At 34.6% G+C, this 18254-nt stretch overlaps 4 protein-coding genes across 4 annotated transcripts; 3 read left to right on the top strand and 1 right to left on the bottom strand.

The window, feature by feature from the left end:
- Nucleotides 1-8199: 8199 nt before the first annotated feature.
- Nucleotides 8200-10020, bottom strand: BKA55DRAFT_561655 (aldehyde dehydrogenase domain-containing protein). Its single transcript, XM_046192174.1, has one exon. It carries the CDS (start codon nt 9854-9856, stop codon nt 8327-8329), a length of 1530 nt encoding a protein of 509 aa, XP_046053416.1. The 5' UTR covers nt 9857-10020; the 3' UTR covers nt 8200-8326.
- Nucleotides 10021-10372: 352 nt separating this feature from the next.
- On the top strand, nt 10373-10967 carry BKA55DRAFT_536535 (uncharacterized protein; the record flags this gene model as incomplete). The annotated part of the gene is made up of 2 exons (XM_046189840.1): nt 10373-10404; nt 10667-10967. The coding sequence occupies 2 exons, from the start codon at nt 10373-10375 to the stop codon at nt 10965-10967; spliced, it is 333 nt and encodes a 110-aa protein (XP_046053415.1).
- Nucleotides 10968-12716: 1749 nt separating this feature from the next.
- BKA55DRAFT_503614 (uncharacterized protein) lies at nt 12717-14348 on the top strand (the record flags this gene model as incomplete). Its single annotated transcript, XM_046187024.1, has 1 exon — nt 12717-14348. The coding sequence occupies one exon, from the start codon at nt 12717-12719 to the stop codon at nt 14346-14348; it is 1632 nt and encodes a 543-aa protein (XP_046053414.1).
- A 1272-nt stretch (nt 14349-15620) lies between these two features.
- On the top strand, nt 15621-18176 carry BKA55DRAFT_536533 (uncharacterized protein; the record flags this gene model as incomplete). Its single annotated transcript, XM_046189839.1, has 1 exon — nt 15621-18176. One exon carries the CDS (start codon nt 15621-15623, stop codon nt 18174-18176), a length of 2556 nt encoding a protein of 851 aa, XP_046053413.1.
- Between the last annotated feature and the right edge of the window lie 78 nt (nt 18177-18254).

Below are 18254 nucleotides of genomic sequence, written 5' to 3'. Positions count from 1 at the left end.
GTTAATAAAATAAGAAATAAAATTAAAAAGTAATAAAAATAAAATAATTAAATATTTTCTTAAATTTTATAAAGAAATAATAGTATTATAATCTTATTTAGCTCTAGCTATTAGTTATTTATTAAGGATTTATAAAATCTATAATTATATAAAAAAAAGCATTTAAAGGCTACTTATTATAGCCTTTAAGAAATAAATTAATAAGATATAATTTTATTTAGGCTAAATATATATAAAATATCTTAAGTATTATTTTACTATATTTATTATTACTATTATATTTTATAACCTAATTTAATTTATTATTAATTAGCTAAGCTAGTCTTAATCTATTAACCTTTATAGTTTTTTTCTTAAATATTAAAACCTTTATTTCTTAATTTAACTTTTTTCTTTCTTTTTCCCTTTATTTCCCTTTCTTTATCTTATAATTATCTTTATTTCTTATAATAAAATATTTATATTTTTAATTTATTTAACTAAACCTTACTTTTTAACTTATTAAATTATATTAAATATATAATATTATTACTAGCTAATATAATACTATTAATAAAGGCTTATTATTATAATAATATACTTATACCTTTCTTTAATTAATTAATTAGGCCTTTTAATACCTTTTTTTAATATTTAATAAATTTAATAAAATAAATATCTTATATAATACCTTTAATTAATACCTAGTAATTAGAGATAATAAAATTAACTTATTATATTAATTATAATTTATTAATATAAGGTAAGTATTTACTTATAATTTTATAATAATAAAGGTTAAAATATAAGCTTTAAATCTTTATAATATAAATATTATTAATATTAATTAATTAAGTAATTATATATTTATTAATTACTTTAATTAAATAATTATAACTAGGTTAATTATTATTAATAATAAGTATATAATAATATATCTAAAATAATAAGAATTATAATTTTAGGCTTATTTTCTTATAAAGCTTTATAATTATTATAATAATAATAATTATATTAAGAGGTTAATAATAAAAGAGAATTTAGTTTATTATTAATAAGGGAAATATCTTCTTTATATTTATAAATTAAGGCTACTTATTTAGTTAGATTTTAAGGTTTAAGGTAATAATTATATAATCTATTTACTTAATATTAAGGTTATTAAATTTTTTTTTAATATAATATATAATACCTTATATTATATATTAATAGAAAAGTAATACTATAGCTATATATAAAGTAATATAATAATAGTATTTTCTTTTTAATATAAATATAATATAAGGCATTATATACTATATTAAAAAAAATATATATATAATAACCTTAATATTAAGTTAATAAATTATATAGCTACTGCCTTAAACCTTAAGATTTAACTAAATAAGTAGCCTTAATTTATAAATATAAAGAAGATATTTCCCTTATTAATAATAAATAAATTCTCTTTCTATTATTAACCTTTTAATATAATTATTATTATTATAATAATTATAAAGCTTTATAAGAAAATAAGCTTAAAACTATAATCTTATTATTTAGATATATTATTATATATTATTATTAATAATAATTAACTATTATAATTATTTAATTAAGTATTAATAAATATATAATTATTAATTAATTAATATTAATAATATTTATATTATAAAGATTTAAAGCTTATATTTTAACCTTTATTATTATAAAATTATAAGTAAATACTTACCTTATATTAATAAATTATAATTAATATAATAATTAATTTATTATCTTAATTATAGGTATTAATTAAAGGTATTATATAAATATTATTTATTAAATTTATTAATATTAAAAAAGGTATTAAAAGGCCTAATTAATTATTAAAGAAGGTATAATATATTATTATAATAATAAGCCTTTATTAATAGTATTATATTAGCTAGTAATAATATATATATTAATATAATTTAATAATTAAAAAGTAAGGTTAGTTAATTAAATTAAAAGTATAAATATTTTATTATAAGAAATAAGGGTAATTATAAAGTAAAGGAGGGGAAGTAAGGGGGAAAAGAGAAGGAAGAAGTTAAATTAAGAAATAAAGGTTTTAGTATTTAGAAAAAAAACTATAAAGGCTGGTTAGTAGACCGAGACTGGCTTAGCTAGTTAGTAATAAATTAGATCAGGTTATAAGATAAAGCAGTAATAATAAACATAGTAAAATAACACTTAAGATATTATATATATATTAAAAAAAGAAAAATACTATTATTATTTATAGTATTACTTCTCTCTTAATATAAAGATATATTACTTTAAGACTGTTAAGTAAAATATATTCTTAATAATATTAATTAGTTTATTTTAAGTTTAAGTAATAATTTTTATAATATATCTTTTTTATTTAAGGTTAGTAAAAGTTTTTTAGAAGTTATTAAGTATTTATAAGGTATTTTATTTATTTTTATATATTTTTACTTTATAAGTAGTTTTTTATTTAATTAAGTATATCTTTTATTTATTAATTTTCTATATATCCCTAATTACTATTACTTTATAAACTTCTAATTTTATAATTTATTATAATTTATTATTAGTTTTTATATATATTATATTAATAGCTAATTTAAGTATTAAAATATAATAAATTATATATTATTTAATATTTAAAAATATATCTAATTTATATTTTTTTTCTTTATCTTTTATTTAATTTTAATTAGCCTTAAATACTTATAATTTAGTTTATAGCTTAGTTAATTTATTTTAATATTTTTAATAAATAAGTATATTATATCTCTTTTTATAAAAGTTAATCCCTTTAACTTTTTAAGGTTATAATATCTTTATATCCTTTTTTTAATAAATTCTAGCTTAATTTTAAGTTTATTATATATTTCCTTTAGCTTATTACTTATAATAATAATTATAAGGTTTATGTTCTTAAGTTTTCTAGTATTATAATATATATTAAATATAATTTTAATATTTATATTAAATAGTATAAGTTTTATACTTTTATTATAAGCAGTACTCTAGGCTAGCTAGGCACTTAGTAGTTTCTTAACTTAATTATCTTATTTATAATTAATATAATATTAAAGGGATTATTTTAATACTTAATTTATTTATTTTATCTAGCTATTAGCTTATAATCTAAAGGCTATTATAAGTTAGTAATTAACTCCTATAAGTATTATAAGTAATTATTTATCAGTAAGTGTGACCAACAGTCAGGTCGGGTAACGTACTTTGGAAGTATGATGGTTGAATCAGGCGTGGTATTCCTTTAGGTGTGTTGAAAGATGAAGGTTGATCCAGCTGCTGAGAGGTAAACCTGCAGCTGGTATTTGTACTGCTTGGTTAAGGCAGCAATCGCGTTATTGAGGCAGATAAACCTTATCTGATATTGATTTCTGTTATGATAGCCTGCTATAGAGGTCTCTTTGTTTATGTTACTAATAAAAAAGCTAAAAAGCTAGATGGCCTCTTATAAGGTTAAAAGTAAGTAAAAAAAAAATAAGTAATTGTTAAAGTTTAAAGGTAAATATTAATCCTTTATTTATTAGGATTTCTCTTAATAATCCTTATTTCCTTATTATCCTATTATAAAATATATAAGTTATGCCTTTTATATTTATTACCTTTTTATAAGGTAAGTAAATTAAAAATTTTATTAATTTATTTATAATAACTATAATACTATTATAAAAGATTTATTTAAAGGTTCTTTTATTAATAATAATTTAGTTATAAAATTTATTATAATTAAACTTTATAATTATTTTATAACTTTTATTAATTATAATTCTCTATAAGGTTTATATTATTATATTTTTATTTTTATATAGGTTATATTATTTAATTATTTTTTCTATTTCCCTTTTTTAAATCTTATATCCTTATTATAATAATTTCTTAAGGGTTTTAATAACTTCTTAATATTTATATAAAGGATGTAAGTAAAATTGATTTAAGAAGTTATATATTTTATTTTCTATAATCTCCTTTACTTTTATTATTTATATTTAACTTAAGGTCTATATTTACTAAGTAAATCTATATTCCCCTTTATTATTTCTTTTTAGTACTTATTTATTTACTTCTATAATACTAATATTATAATTTAATCTTCTACTAATTATATTTACTTTTTTAGTATTAGATCCTTTTTATAAATAATTATAAAATCAAATTTATATAGGTAATTTATATAATATATTTATTATTAACTAAGTTTATATATTATAGTAAAATAAAAGATATTTTATTAATTTATATATACTTTTATTTAATACTTATTTCCTATAAGGTAATATTTATATTCTTTAAAGTAATTTATTAGTATTAAGAACTTTTTATTATAAATTAAGTAGTTAAGTTTTATATTATATAATTTATATAAGTAAAATATAATATAGTATAATTTTCCTTATTTATCTTATTAATTAATTTATTTTCTTAATATAAAGTTTAATAAATCTATTTTTAACTTAATTTCTTTTTTAAGTTAAATATAATTAAAATAGGTTTATTAAAAATAGCTTACTTAAGTTATTTAAAGGCTTATTAAGCTTTATTATTTAGATAAATAGTTAATCTTTTTTAATTAATTTTATTAATAGATTTATAACTTTACTAAAGTCTTTAATAAATTATTAATAATAATTAATAAATCCTAAAAATACTTAAGTTTTTTTAATATTATTAAGTTCTTTTTATTTTATTATTATTATAATCTTCTTTTATTTTATTTTAATTTCTTTAAAGGTAATAATATATCTTAAAAAGTCTATCTTTTATATATAAAAATAGCTCTTTTTTAATTTAATTAATAACTTAATATCTTATATAGCTTATAAAACTATATAAATATATTTTTATATTCTTTTTTAATATTTAAAAAGATTAAATTATTATTAAGGTAATATATATTAAATATATTAAGGTATTATTTTAATATATTATTGATTATTTATTAAAATATTATTAATATATTAATAAAATTAAAAGGTAGTATTAAGTATTTAAATACTTTAAATTTAATCTTAAATATTATTTTTTATTTATTATTTTCTTTAATATAAATAAGGTTATATATACCTTTAAGGTTTAAAATAATAAAGATCTTTTTCCCTTATAATTAATCTTTTAATTTTATAATTAATAAAAATAAGGTTTAATCCTTAATAGTTTATATATTAATCTTTTTATAATTAATAATAAGTTATAGTTTTTTATTTTTCTTTAATATAAAAAATATAACTAATCTTATTAATAATATTTAAATATCTTTATTTTTAATTCTTTTTTAAAAATAGCTTATTATATATCTAGTATTCTTTTAATATATTTTTAAATCTATTTTAGCTAGTTTATATTATTTCTTTCTTTTATAAACCTTATTTATTAAAAATACCTAAGATATTTATTTTTTATTTTTAAAGGATAATATTAAATTTAATTTTTTAATTATATTTTAATAAAAACCTTAAGGTAATTAATATCTTAATTTATTATATTATTATTATAATTAAAAGGTTTTCTTTTTATATTAATTAGTAAGTAAGGATTTACTTTTTATTTTTATAATAATTATAACTTTCTAATAACTTCTAGCTTAATAAAGTTTTATTTTATTTTATTATTAATTTATATATTTAGTTATTTTGCCTTAATTTAAACTTATAATATTAGGTAGTTTATTATTAAGTCTATTATCTATATAACTCTTAAAGTATTTTATAATTTAAGTTATCCTTAACCTTACTTTTTATATACTTATAGCTTTATTATAGGTAATATATAACTTTTCCTAAGCTTATATAATAAAGTAGTTTATATTTTTTATTATTATAAATAACTCTTTTATAATAATCTTTAATATATTTTTTATTATTATATTAATTTATTTATTTTTCTTTAATCTTTTATTAATAATAAGTATTATAAGCTTATTCTTAATTATTAAACTATTATTTTTATTTTTTATTTTTTTATTCCTTATATCCTTTATAATTATAAGAATATCTTAAGTTTATATATATATTAAAGTCTGTTAGTTTATATATTTTAAATTTAAATAGTTCTTTATTAACCTTTTTTTTATCTTTAATATAATTAAAATTAAATAAGTTAATATATATTTATATTCCCTTATTAATTATTAAGTTTATTTATTTATATTCTCTTTTTGCTTTTTTAATTATTTTTTAAGATTATTAAATCTCTTTATAAAGCTTTTTTATTTTATAGATTTATTAATAATAAGGCAGATTAAACTATAGTTCTATTACTATAAGGCTTTTATATTAATAGTATATTAAGTATCTTTTTATTTCTATCCTTAATAAGGTTTATTATTAAATATATTAAGGATTATAATTAAAAAGTAATTATTACTTTTTTTATTTTATTTATATACTTTATATTAATAGTATTTATATAATAATTATAATAATTCTTAATATTTTAAATAAATAAGAAATATCTTTATATTATCTTTAATACTAAACTTTAATTCTTTATAATAAGGGTTTATAATATTTAATATATATATATATATATATTTTTTCCTTTACCTTTAGCTTTATATAAGGCTATTAAGCTTTTTAGCTTTTTTATTAATAGTTTAAATAATAAGACCCCTATAACAGGCTATTATTATAAAAGTTAAAATTAAATAAGGTTTATCTGCCTTAATAATATAATTACTACCTTAACTAAGTAATACTAATACTAATTATATCTTAATAGCTAGATTAACCTTCTTTCTTTAACTTATTTAAAAAAAACCTTAATTAACCTTTATAATATATTATACTTAATTTATTTATTATAAAGTATATTAATTAACCTAACTTTTCTTTTTAACCCTTTTTATTAATAATATAATAGCTATATTGCCTTAATACTTATTATATAAAATAGCTTATAATTATATAATTATATTTATTATATAACTAATTATAATCTTAATCTAGCTATTAGGCCTACCCTAAAGGTAATTAATAAAGAAAAACTTTATATAATATATATAATAATTATTATTATTATAAAGAACTTCTTATTAAAAGGCAAATCTAACCTTATTAAAATAGCTATTTTTAATTATAGCTTAATTTAATAAATTAATTATATAAAAAAGAAGTATTATATTAATTTAATTAATTTAAATTAAATTAATAATAAGCTATTAGGTCTTAAAGACCTAGAAATAGCCTTAAAGAAAGGTTATCTTTTTAATTAAATAAAGCAGTTTTCCTTACTGCCTTTATAAGCCTAAACTTAGCTATATATAAAGAGTGGCTTCTTAATATATCTATAAGGGCAGCTAATATTGCCAGAGAGCTGCTCTTAAATTAGTAAAGAGTTTTAGGATAAATATAAAATAAAGGCAAGGTTTAGAAATTCTATTAAAGTTAGAATTAAAGGAATTATATTAAGTTTACTTTATATAAGTTAGTTAATAAAAGTTAAATTAACCTTAATTAATTAAATATATATAATAAGGTATATAACTAATTAACTTTATATATAAAAATAAATAAAGTAAAATTAATAATAAAGTAATAATTTAAACTAGGGAAAATATTATATAACTCCTTTATTTTAAGAAAAGTAGCTCCTTTAATTAAAATACCTTATTAATTAGGATTTAGTAATTTAATAATATAGCTATTATATTATTAATAAGAAGGGTTAAAAAGGAAAGTTAAGTTAAAAAATATACTTATAAGTTTATAACTTAATCTCTTACTTAATTAGGCTTTAACTATCCTTTACGTAAAAATATAATAAATATATTAAATATAATATTCCTTTAAATAAGTTAAAGAAAAAGGTTAATTTAATTATTAAGATATAAAACTATAGCTAGTATTAGTATTACTTAATTAAAGTAATAATTATATTATTAAGGTAAATAAACCTTATTTAATTTTAACTTTTATAATAATAGCCTATTATAAGGGTTTTATTATTTAAATTATTAATAAAAAAACTAAAAAGCTTAATAGCCTTATATAAGTTTAAAAATAAATAGAAAAAATAACTTAATTTAATTAATTAATTATATAAAAAAGAAATATTATATTAATTTATTTAATTTAAATTAAGTTAATAATAAGTTATTTAATTTTAAAAACTTTAAAAAAGTTTTAAAAATAAGTTATATTTTTTAATTAGCTAAAATAGCCTTTTTAATTACTTTTATAAGTTTAAAATTAATTATATATAAAAAGTTAAATTTACTTAAAGTTATAATTAGCTTAATTAATTAAAATATATATAATAGGGCATATAACTAATTAACCTTATATATAAGAATAAATAAAGTAAAATTAGTACAAAAGCAGTAGTTTAAACTGAGGTTATTACCCTATAACTTAGAAAATACACCCTTACAAGCACCCTTACCAAGCTGTACTAATGTGCTCTTCGTCCTCATATATGCAGCTATGCCCTCATGGCCGTTTTCCAATCCTATTCCGCTCATCTTCCAGCCGCCTACAGGCATTTCAGCAGGTGACTCGCCCCATGTGTTGATCCAAGTAATTCCAGCATCGAGCTTCTGCACAACCTCATGTGCCAGTCCCACATCGGATGACACAACACCAGCAGCAAGTCCCATGGGGGTATCGTTCGCTCGGGCAATGAGCTCAGATACCCATTGTTGATGAGGACGTTCTTGGGTCTTATATGGCATGATGCACATGACTGGACCGAAGATCTCTTCCCTGACAACGCGCATATTGTCTGTGCAGTTTGTGAAGACAACAGGGTGAACCCAGAAACCATCAGGGGTTGGCTGTGCCATGTTGGGCTCCTCGGAGCCATCGAAAAGAACCTTCGCCTTATCCACTGTACGTCCGTGTTGGATGTACATCTTGACTTTCTCTTGCTGTGCGGCGCTGACCATGGGTCCAAAGTTGGTCTCGCCGTTCTGAGGCAGACCCATGCGAATTCCCTCTCGACAACGCTGCACAATAGCTTGCTCAACCTGGCTCAAGAGAGTGTCGGGGACAAAGACACGTGTACCGTTGGTACACACCTGTCCAGTGGAAAAGAAGTTGGCTACCATGGCAGTGTCGGCTGCTTCCTCGACATCGGCATCAGGGAGAATAACAAGTGGGCTCTTGCCACCCAGTTCCATGGTGACACCCTTCATATCCTTGACAGCTTGGCTGGCAACTTTGCTGCCTGTGCTGACTTGACCAGTGAAGCTGACTTTGGCGATACTGCTATGGGCGACAAGAGGGGCTCCAACAGCGATACCGTCACCGTAGACAACATTGAAGACACCAGGGGGGACACCGGCCTCAATGTAGATCTGAGCGAGGGTCTGGGCATGCAGAGGAGTGACTTCACTAGGCTTGTACACCATACAGTTGCCAGCAGCCAAGCATGGAGCTGACTTCCAGAGAGCAATCTGGATAGGATAGTTCCATGCACCAATACCGGCACAAACACCCAAAGGCTCATGGGTAGTGAGAACGAAAGCGTCAGCACGAAGACGAGTATTTTGACCAGGGAAGCTGCCAGCAGCGATATGTGCGTAATACTCGAGAACGTCGGCTCCAGTTGCAACGTCAACGGTTGAGGTTTCCGACCAAGGCTTGCCAGTATCAAGTGTCTCGGTCAGCGCAATTTCGTCGTTGCGCTCGCGAAGTATAGCGGCTGCCTTCAGAAGAATGGCAGCTCGGCGAGGTGCTGGTGTTTGTGACCATGTTGGAAAAGCGGCCTGGGCCGCTGCAATGGTCTCATTGAGCTGTTCTGGCGTGGTAGTGTAGATAGTAGCAAGCGGCTTTGCATTGCTTGGATCGACGGATACAAAGGTGCTGGTTTTTGAGGAGGACTCGGGCTGTGGCCGACCTGAGTGGAAAGTGTGAATCTCAGATGAGAAAGTCATTGTATTTTAGTTGGTATGAGAGAAGGAGCATGCAACAGGGTATGTAGAGAGAGATTGAAACAAAGCAGAGTACAACGCGGTAGGCAGATAGATAGGTAGGTATTCTAAATTGTTTGAGAAGATGCTCTGTTGCTTACATGTGGGGAGTTGACTGTAAGTAAGGTAGGATACCATAATAAAGCTTGTGAGGATCAATATGAAGCACAGTCAAGACGGGATGGCAATTGCCCCACAATTGACTGATGCCGGGTACCTTCCTCTTCTAGCAAGATACAATGACGTGGGGCCAAGCCATACTGTGTCATCACAGTAGAATTGGCCAACCAGTGAGAGTCCACCAAAGTATCAACCATGCAGCCAACTTTCAATGGCAAGCAATACGAGCAAGAACTCAATTTACCAAGCTATGGTCATTCAGAGACAAGTCTCAAACGGAACTGATAGCGACTTTCGGCTGTGAAGCCCTTGTCTGTGACGTGGTGAGATCAGCAGACCTGGGGAAGGATTACACCCATCATGACTCGAGCAGATCTGAAGAGATACGGATAGTCAGTTGTGAAAACAGGGAGTTGTCAGTGACCATTGTGAGAGTGTGTCTTGAACGCCTCAGCGTTGCATCGATGCGGAGAGTAGCGGCTCTGCATTGTTAGAATAAAGCCGCAAATTATCAGACCACTTTTCACTTAGCGAAAGATAATGAACCTGAGGAAGAAGGGAAAAAATGGTTTCGTTTTGCAATTGATAGCTTGTCCAACCAATGGATGCATGAATCTGGACTGTACTGTGCTTTTGCGGGCTGATGAATAACAGCCCGGAAGGCTTGGAAAACTGGACCCACCAGCCCCGCCCTCGTTCCGAAAAAAATGCAGCAGACAATTTCTGGTGCAAGTCCCTGCAAAAAAGTCCAGTTTTCTTTGTAGGCAGCCTTGCATCGCCCAGTCCTCAGCCCAGCTACAGAATCCCAGTCTCAACAATGCCGAAGAACGCTAAGCCTGAGTGGCTGGTCGAGGGGAAACACAAGAGTGGACATGCCAACGTCATTGCTGAGCTTCGAGCTGTCCACCTGCCACCCCCAGAGCTTTGCATCCAGTCCGAGGTTCTTGACCGTTGAACTGTGAAGAAAGCGGGACGCTTGATTGTTATTTCGCAACGATGGGCAGAACTATGCTCTAGGTAATGCAAGCGATTTATCTATCAGTCCAGTTACACGATTATTCTGCCAATAATTCGAGCGGGTTCTAGTGGTAGAAAAGTGACCATTAAAAAACTTGAAAACAAGAAAAGCAAAAAATGAAGGGATTATCCAACTCAGCTGGGGCGCACTGTCCAATTACCACACCTCAAAAAATCGATCTTGGAGATAATCGATCTGACGGCCAGGTACCCCAACTACGCTTTACCTGATCAGTATGCTAAGCAACATTTCAAACTTGGCATCCTCCACGGCACATGGCAATATGGGGTTCCAGTGGTGCAAGACACTGTCCCTGCAGATTGTCCAATGCGGTCCGGATGAAGCGAATGTGATAGCACAGCACGCGAAACCCGAACAGGTATTTCCTGTACATCAGGAATCCTACAATCATACACTCCAACTCAACACTCGACATATCCTCTGCGGAGAGCGGCGACCCTGCGCCGTGTTACCGTGTTTTAAGCCTCGTAATCAAACAGCGACATGGCTGGTTTACCGGTCCAGCAAGCTCGCGATGTCACCAGTTTTCGTCTGACCGTCCGTAGACGGATCATAGATTCCAAAAATGGAGTGGATTTTTTGAATAGTTATTTTACTTGACATAGAACGTATCAAAAGAACTTGCCATCATGCCCAACCAGCAATCAATTTTGAGTATTATGTTTCCGTCGGAGGCTTCGTGGACCCGGATCCGGCCAGCGGAGTTCCTTGAACTCCATCTTTTCGCCGTCAGACGGCCCCACAACCACCGTTCAACACCGAACAGTTATCAAACAGTCGCCGCGTCAACCATCGTTCTCTGCGCGGTTGCAGCGGCCAGGGGGAACAAAGAAATGGCACACGTCTTTGCATGTGTTAGTAGCATGATAATGAATGAAGCAGGGACACCGTAGACAGGCCTCCTAGCGAATTGATTGCCCACATGTTCTTGCCGCCTAGAATTCGCGCCTTTTCACATGGTGAGTCCCCTGGTCTAACTCTGAGATCTCAGCTACTCTGCCTGCCACTTCCATTATCTACAAAGATATCAGCCAAGTCGCTGATAACGAAACCGTTAACGTCATGTAAGTTCGGGACACTGGCTTAAGATATCTAAAACTTCGGTAACGCCGAAAAATATTCCCGGAGTCGGTGAAGAGCTTTTTGCCGTTCAAACCCCCGCCAAGGCCCCGCTCTTGCTAGGTTCGTGGCTTGCTTGATGCTTCAACCAGTTCTCTCCCTGGTTAGCTCTCGCCGCCGCCGCCGCCCGTCTTGGGAGTTTTGATCCACCCACCAGCCTTGCTCGATGTTGGTAGCTCTGGCCAATCAGAATCCTTTACTGGTCACTAGAGGGTACTTGGAGCAGTCAGAACACTACATCGAGTCAAGGCTGGACACCAGTAGCAAGAACTCACCCGCACTGTACGATGCTTCCAAGGACCCTTCCATGATCCAGGACCCCACTTTGAGCTGATGTCCGTCCATTTCAGGAAGATCTTGATCGTCTCGATGCTCGAGTACAAGAGCTCTCAATCTCCTGGACCTCGAGTCGCTTCATTCCTCCTCACTTCTCCCTCAAAACCATTCATTGATACCCCTGGAGCCCATCCGACTGCGATATCGTGCAAGAATCCTCACCTATCCCTCTCTTGTTCAACTTCCCTCCCGTTCAACTTTATCTTCAACATGACTACTGAGTATCTTCCTGCTTCTGCCAGCTCCGCCTACGACTATATCATCGTAGGTGGTGGCACGGCTGGATGTGTTTTGGCTTCCCGACTGTCCTCCTACCTTCCTGAGCGCAAGGTTCTCATGATTGAGGCTGGCCCTTCAGACTTCGGCCTCAATAATGTCCTGAATCTTCGGGAGTGGCTGTCTCTCCTTGGTGGTGATCTTGACTACGATTATCCCACAACTGAGCAGCCCAATGGCAACAGCCACATTCGACATTCACGTGCAAAGGTTCTGGGTGGATGCTCCTCTCACAACACTCTCATCTCCTTCCGTCCCTTCCGCCACGATATGGATCGCTGGGTCGCCAAGGGCTGCAAGGGCTGGGACTTCGAAACCGTTATGCGCAATGTTGACAACTTGCGCAACCAGCTGAACCCCGTTCACCCCCGTCACCGTAACCAGCTCACCAAGGACTGGGTCAAGGCCTGCTCTGAGGCCATGGGTATTCCCATTATCCACGACTTCAACCACGAGATTTCCGAGAAGGGACAGTTGACCCAGGGCGCTGGATTCTTCTCTGTCTCATATAACCCCGATACCGGCCACCGCAGCAGTGCTTCGGTCGCCTACATCCACCCTATCCTTCGTGGCGATGAGCGACGACCCAACTTGACTGTCCTCACTGAGGCTCATGTCTCAAAGGTCATTGTCGAGAACGACGTTGCCACTGGCATTGATGTCACTCTCAAGTCCGGCGAGAAGCATACTCTTAACGCCCGCAAGGAGATCATATTGTCTGCTGGTGCTGTCGATACCCCCAGACTTCTCCTTCACTCTGGTATTGGTCCCAAGGCCCAGCTTGAGGATCTCAAGATTCCTGTTGTCAAGGACATTCCAGGCGTCGGCGAGAACCTCCTAGACCATCCCGAGACCATCATCATGTGGGAGCTCAACAAACCCGTTCCTGCTAACCAGACCACCATGGATTCCGACGCTGGTATTTTCCTGCGACGCGAGCCCAAGAACGCCGCTGGTAACGATGGCGACGCAGCTGATGTTATGATGCATTGCTACCAGATTCCCTTCCACCTTAACACCGAGCGTCTAGGGTATCCTATCATCAAGGATGGTTATGCCTTCTGCATGACCCCAAACATTCCTCGTCCTCGCTCTCGTGGCCGCATCTACTTGACTTCAGCCGACCCTACTGTCAAGCCTGCTCTCGATTTCCGTTACTTCACCGACCCCGAGGGTTACGATGCCGCCACCCTGGTTCACGGCATCAAGGCTGCCCGAAAGATTGCGCAGCAGAGCCCCTTCAAGGACTGGCTCAAGGGAGAAGTTGCCCCTGGTCCCAAGATCCAAACGGATGAGGAGATCAGCGAATATGCTCGCCGGGTTGCTCACACTGTCTACCATCCTGCCGGCACTACTAAGATGGGTGACGTTGAGCGTGATGAGATGGCTGTTGTCGACCCCGAGCTCAAGGTTCGTGGAATCAGCAAGCTCCGCATTGTTGACGCTGGTATCTTCCCCGAGATGCCAACAATCAACCCCATGGTGACTGTGCTCGCTGTTGGTGAGCGAGCTGCCGAGCTCATTGCTCAAGAGGAGGGCTGGAAGCCCAAGCACTCCCGACTGTAAGCATCATTCGGGCAATGTTTCAAATATCAGCCCGTGGGGGTAAATGGGGGAAAACCACTGTTTTTGGATATCTGTATGATTAAATGATTAGCGTATGATTGCATTATCGTAGCGAGTATGACATACCTTGGGTAGTTAGGAAAATTTGAAGTTCGTTTATCAAATACGACTCTCGGGGGCTTGTGGCCCGATTTGCCGTTGTTCTTCCAGTTGCTTGGGCCGGTGCCGGGTCGTATTTCCCCGACGAGGTCCTTGGCCCAGCTTCTTGACCACTTCATATTTTGCCGCGACGGCTCAGTAAAACAGGCACAGCGGGCCGGCAACTTTCCACCACTAAACCACCCGGATCGCTCAGTTTAATGTGTCTCATAATGCCCGGAAGACTAGATGATATTTCCATGATGAAACGAAAGTTCGAAATGCGCCGATGTTCCAGCACCAATCGGCGTTTCCGAGGCGCTATGCAGGACATTCGATCTTGGATGTGTTCTCGGCGGCTGAGATAAGGTGATAGTAAGCTGTGGCAAGATGCCAGAAGATCGATATAGCATTGCGCGTTATTATTATGCATATTGTATCTTGCTGGGCCTCGGGTGGCCAGCTGATAACCATTCCGACAACTCACATTGTTACCTGACTTTTCTCGGCGGGTGCACTGGTATCCATTTAGACGGGTTATGGCCCGTGGAGCCGTGCATCCATCAGCTGCTCCAAAAGGAAAAGTGTGGGGTATGGCCGGGGTTTCGGGACGGAGCGTTGAGCTTGAAGTGGGTGGTTCAACGGATGACAGGGCCGAAACGTGCTTGTGAGATCCATTCACGTCGGCCGTTGCGCCGCCGTGCAGGGTCCCTCAATCGAGGACCCTCTACTCCTCCATGGGGATATCACAGAGTATCTTCCGGAACGACAGGTGAGATGGTCCTAGCAGAGCCCCGGTCCGGCCAGCCGCCTGCTTAAGAGGTCTCGATCGGTAGGGGCCATCCCTTCGTTTTAATTCAGGTTTATAGAAGAAGCAATGCAAGCTGAATAACAACAGATGCTTTTGTTGACTTCGCTCTGTTCTTGAACCTTTGCAATTTGATGCATGAAACCATCTAACGGATTACTGTGTCCCTATGGCTGAGATATTCAGGTTGCAGCAGGTTTTTATTGTGTTTTTGAAGCATTAACAAGCAAAGGCGACAGATAACCGATCCAAGAGCTTTCAATCGGCTGTCAGCGGCTGCACCCCAGAAATCCCCAACCTCAAAGCGCGACTCTAGGTTGAGAAAGATGGCTACACCAACGATCGACTTACCACCATCAACGTGTGAAGAAGAGGTCACCGCGCCCATACTGGACAACGCTCAAGGACTAGCCTCTGCAATTGGAGCAGCAGCAGTGGCGGCTGTAGCTGTCGGGGATGGTCTAACACACGGGCTTGGGAGAGTCGCATATGGAAAACCATACGATGGTCACATTTCGGAAGAAGATGGTCAGTTCCACGATGTAGATCACAAAGGCGCACGTGAGGCGAAACAACAGAAAAGCCTTAGGGAGGCCCAAGAGAAGTGGGATGCTGCAACCATGGGACCGGTAACAAGGGTCGAAACAGTTATAGCGGCGGAAGGTGGAGGAGGAGATGGAAGAGGAGAGCGGGAGGTATGGGAGGGAGGAGGAGGAGGAGTAACTATAGTTGGGGGAACAGGAGCAGCAGAAGGGGTGCACTTGCCGCCTAGAAAAGGCGCTGATGTGGCAGGCCAACAGGTCAGAGCTGCTCTTTCCCGCTCCCGTCTTGGTCGTTCAAACCCCTCCAGCTCCAGCTCCAGCTCCAGCTCAGGCTCACTATCAGGCACATCCCCTTACAACGCTACCCATACTGCTGTTGCTGCTACTGCTTCTGACAACAGTACCAATAACCTCAACTTCACACAAACCGGTCGCGTCACCAAATCTCGCCATCGCTCTTCTCTTTCAGCACCAATCGCAGCGTCGCTTGTGAATGCTGCTGCCACGGAGAGTGCAAGATTATCCTACGAGGCAAAGCTCACCGCGGCACTGGCTGCTAACATCGCCGGCACAATGACGGGTAGCCAGTCAAGCACAACAACGACAGCTCTGCCCTCGCTAAAACCGAACGGCCTCTCCTCGCTGTCGCAAAAGCCCAAAACAAATGGAACAACACCGACGCTCAACACCGCCTCTTCTATGGACAAAGATGCTCCCGTGATTTCCTTTTGGGGCCCTGAGCCAATTGCTCTGCCCTCCCGCTTCGCCCGCATCAAGCGCAACCTCATCCGTGGCCACGAAGCTGAGCTCGAAGCTAGTTGGGCCCGCCTCATAACTGCGCTTCGCAAAGAGGTCAGTCATATAGAGGACCTTGGGGCTCACCTAATTCCTTCGATTGAGTTTGGCGACCTAGATGACTCTGTCCAGACTGCGCGCTTTGGACATGATCTTAGGCGCTACGGTGTCGGCGTCGTCCGTAAGGTCGTACCAAGAGCAGACACGGATACTGCAGTTCGCGAAACAGTTGACTACCTCGATAGCAAACGTCACATCAAGGCACTCCAGCAGCATGATCCAGCTTGTTTCGACTTCTTTTGGACTCCAGCTCAGGTCCGCTCGAGAGCGCACCCCAATGTTCTCAGCGCCCAACGATTTATGATGAGCCTATGGGAGACCAATCCAGACGATCAGCTTGTCACAAGACTCCCTATCACCTACGTCGATCGCATACGCGTACACGGAAATGGAGAGAACCAGTCTAACAGCCTAAATGTGCCGCCGCTCGAGCCGCCACAATCCGCCGATGACTGGATTCAGGCACTACAATCATCTGCGGGTATCACAGCACAAGTTGACAACGGGTCCTTGGAGCGCTGGGAGCCCGACGGTTATCAACGTGCCGGCACCTACAACCACATCTTTCATGGTCAATGGGAAGATTACGATCCATGGAAATGTACCAGTCGCACTTCTGTGACAACTGATCTTTACAATGGCTACGGTGCCTGCACCATTTTCCGCATGTTTCAGGGCATCTTAGCGCTCTCTACTGTCGAACCTGGTATGGTTCGCCTCTTGCCTTCACCAAAGCTTGCAACAGCTTATTACCTTCTCCGACCCTTTTTCACAACTAAGAATCCTCCACCAGAAAATCGCACTGGACCCGAATGGGAGGCATATCTTGCTCCCGACAATTGGAAGCTGCAAACAGAGCCTGATTCCATCATTCACGGAGCTGTCCCCGGACACGCTCAAAGAATTACTGAAACATGGCACCCCCATCTGCATCTACGAAATAGCATGATTACATTGCCAACGCTACAGCCTGGAGACTACATATTCTGGCACCCGGACCTTCCATATTACCTCTCCAGTAACAACTATGGTCTCAAAACACCCAGTGGCAGCAAGAGTGAAGTCAGCATGCTCGTGTACATTCCAGCAGCGCCACTTACACAAACAAACGCACTCTATCTTGCGCGCCAAAGGAAGGCATTCCAGAGGGGTCATCCCGGCCCAGACTTCGATTCGACAGGAAGAGGAATTGTTGAAGAGGACGCTGAAACACGGCCTGGCGAAAAGGAAATCGCCGAAGTCGGGGGTCCCTCTTCATTACAGGCTATGGGTCTTGCACCATGGGAAGTTGCAGGCACTCGCTCTGGATCACCACCCTCGGAAAAGTCCAAGTCTAAGACTGATGAGGATGTTGAGATGGAGGGAGACGGAGATGCCAAGAGCCTTACAAGCACATCGTCGATTTCCCGCGCCGAGGCTGAGGTTGTGCGTTTAGCCAATATTATCCTCTTTCCAGATCGCTCGATGCTGGGATACTCGGTATAAACGAAGCATAAAATTGCTGGTCGGGGCTCTGTCTTTCATCTCCTGCTTAGTTGGACATCACACTTCTTATCTCTTTTG

The sequence above is a fragment of the Fusarium redolens genome (assembly GCF_020744475.1).
Source record: "Fusarium redolens strain MPI-CAGE-AT-0023 chromosome Unknown BKA55scaffold_4, whole genome shotgun sequence".
NCBI classification, from domain to species: Eukaryota; Fungi; Ascomycota; class Sordariomycetes; order Hypocreales; family Nectriaceae; genus Fusarium; species Fusarium redolens.
Note: the sequence above shows the minus strand (reverse complement) of the source record. Positions and strands in the feature narration are given on the sequence as shown.

Bases quoted from the DNA above. Each gene is read 5' to 3' on its own strand.
- BKA55DRAFT_561655 (XM_046192174.1), bottom strand. From the start codon at position 9,856: ATGACTTTCTCATCTGAGATTCACACTTTCCACTCAGGTCGGCCACAG.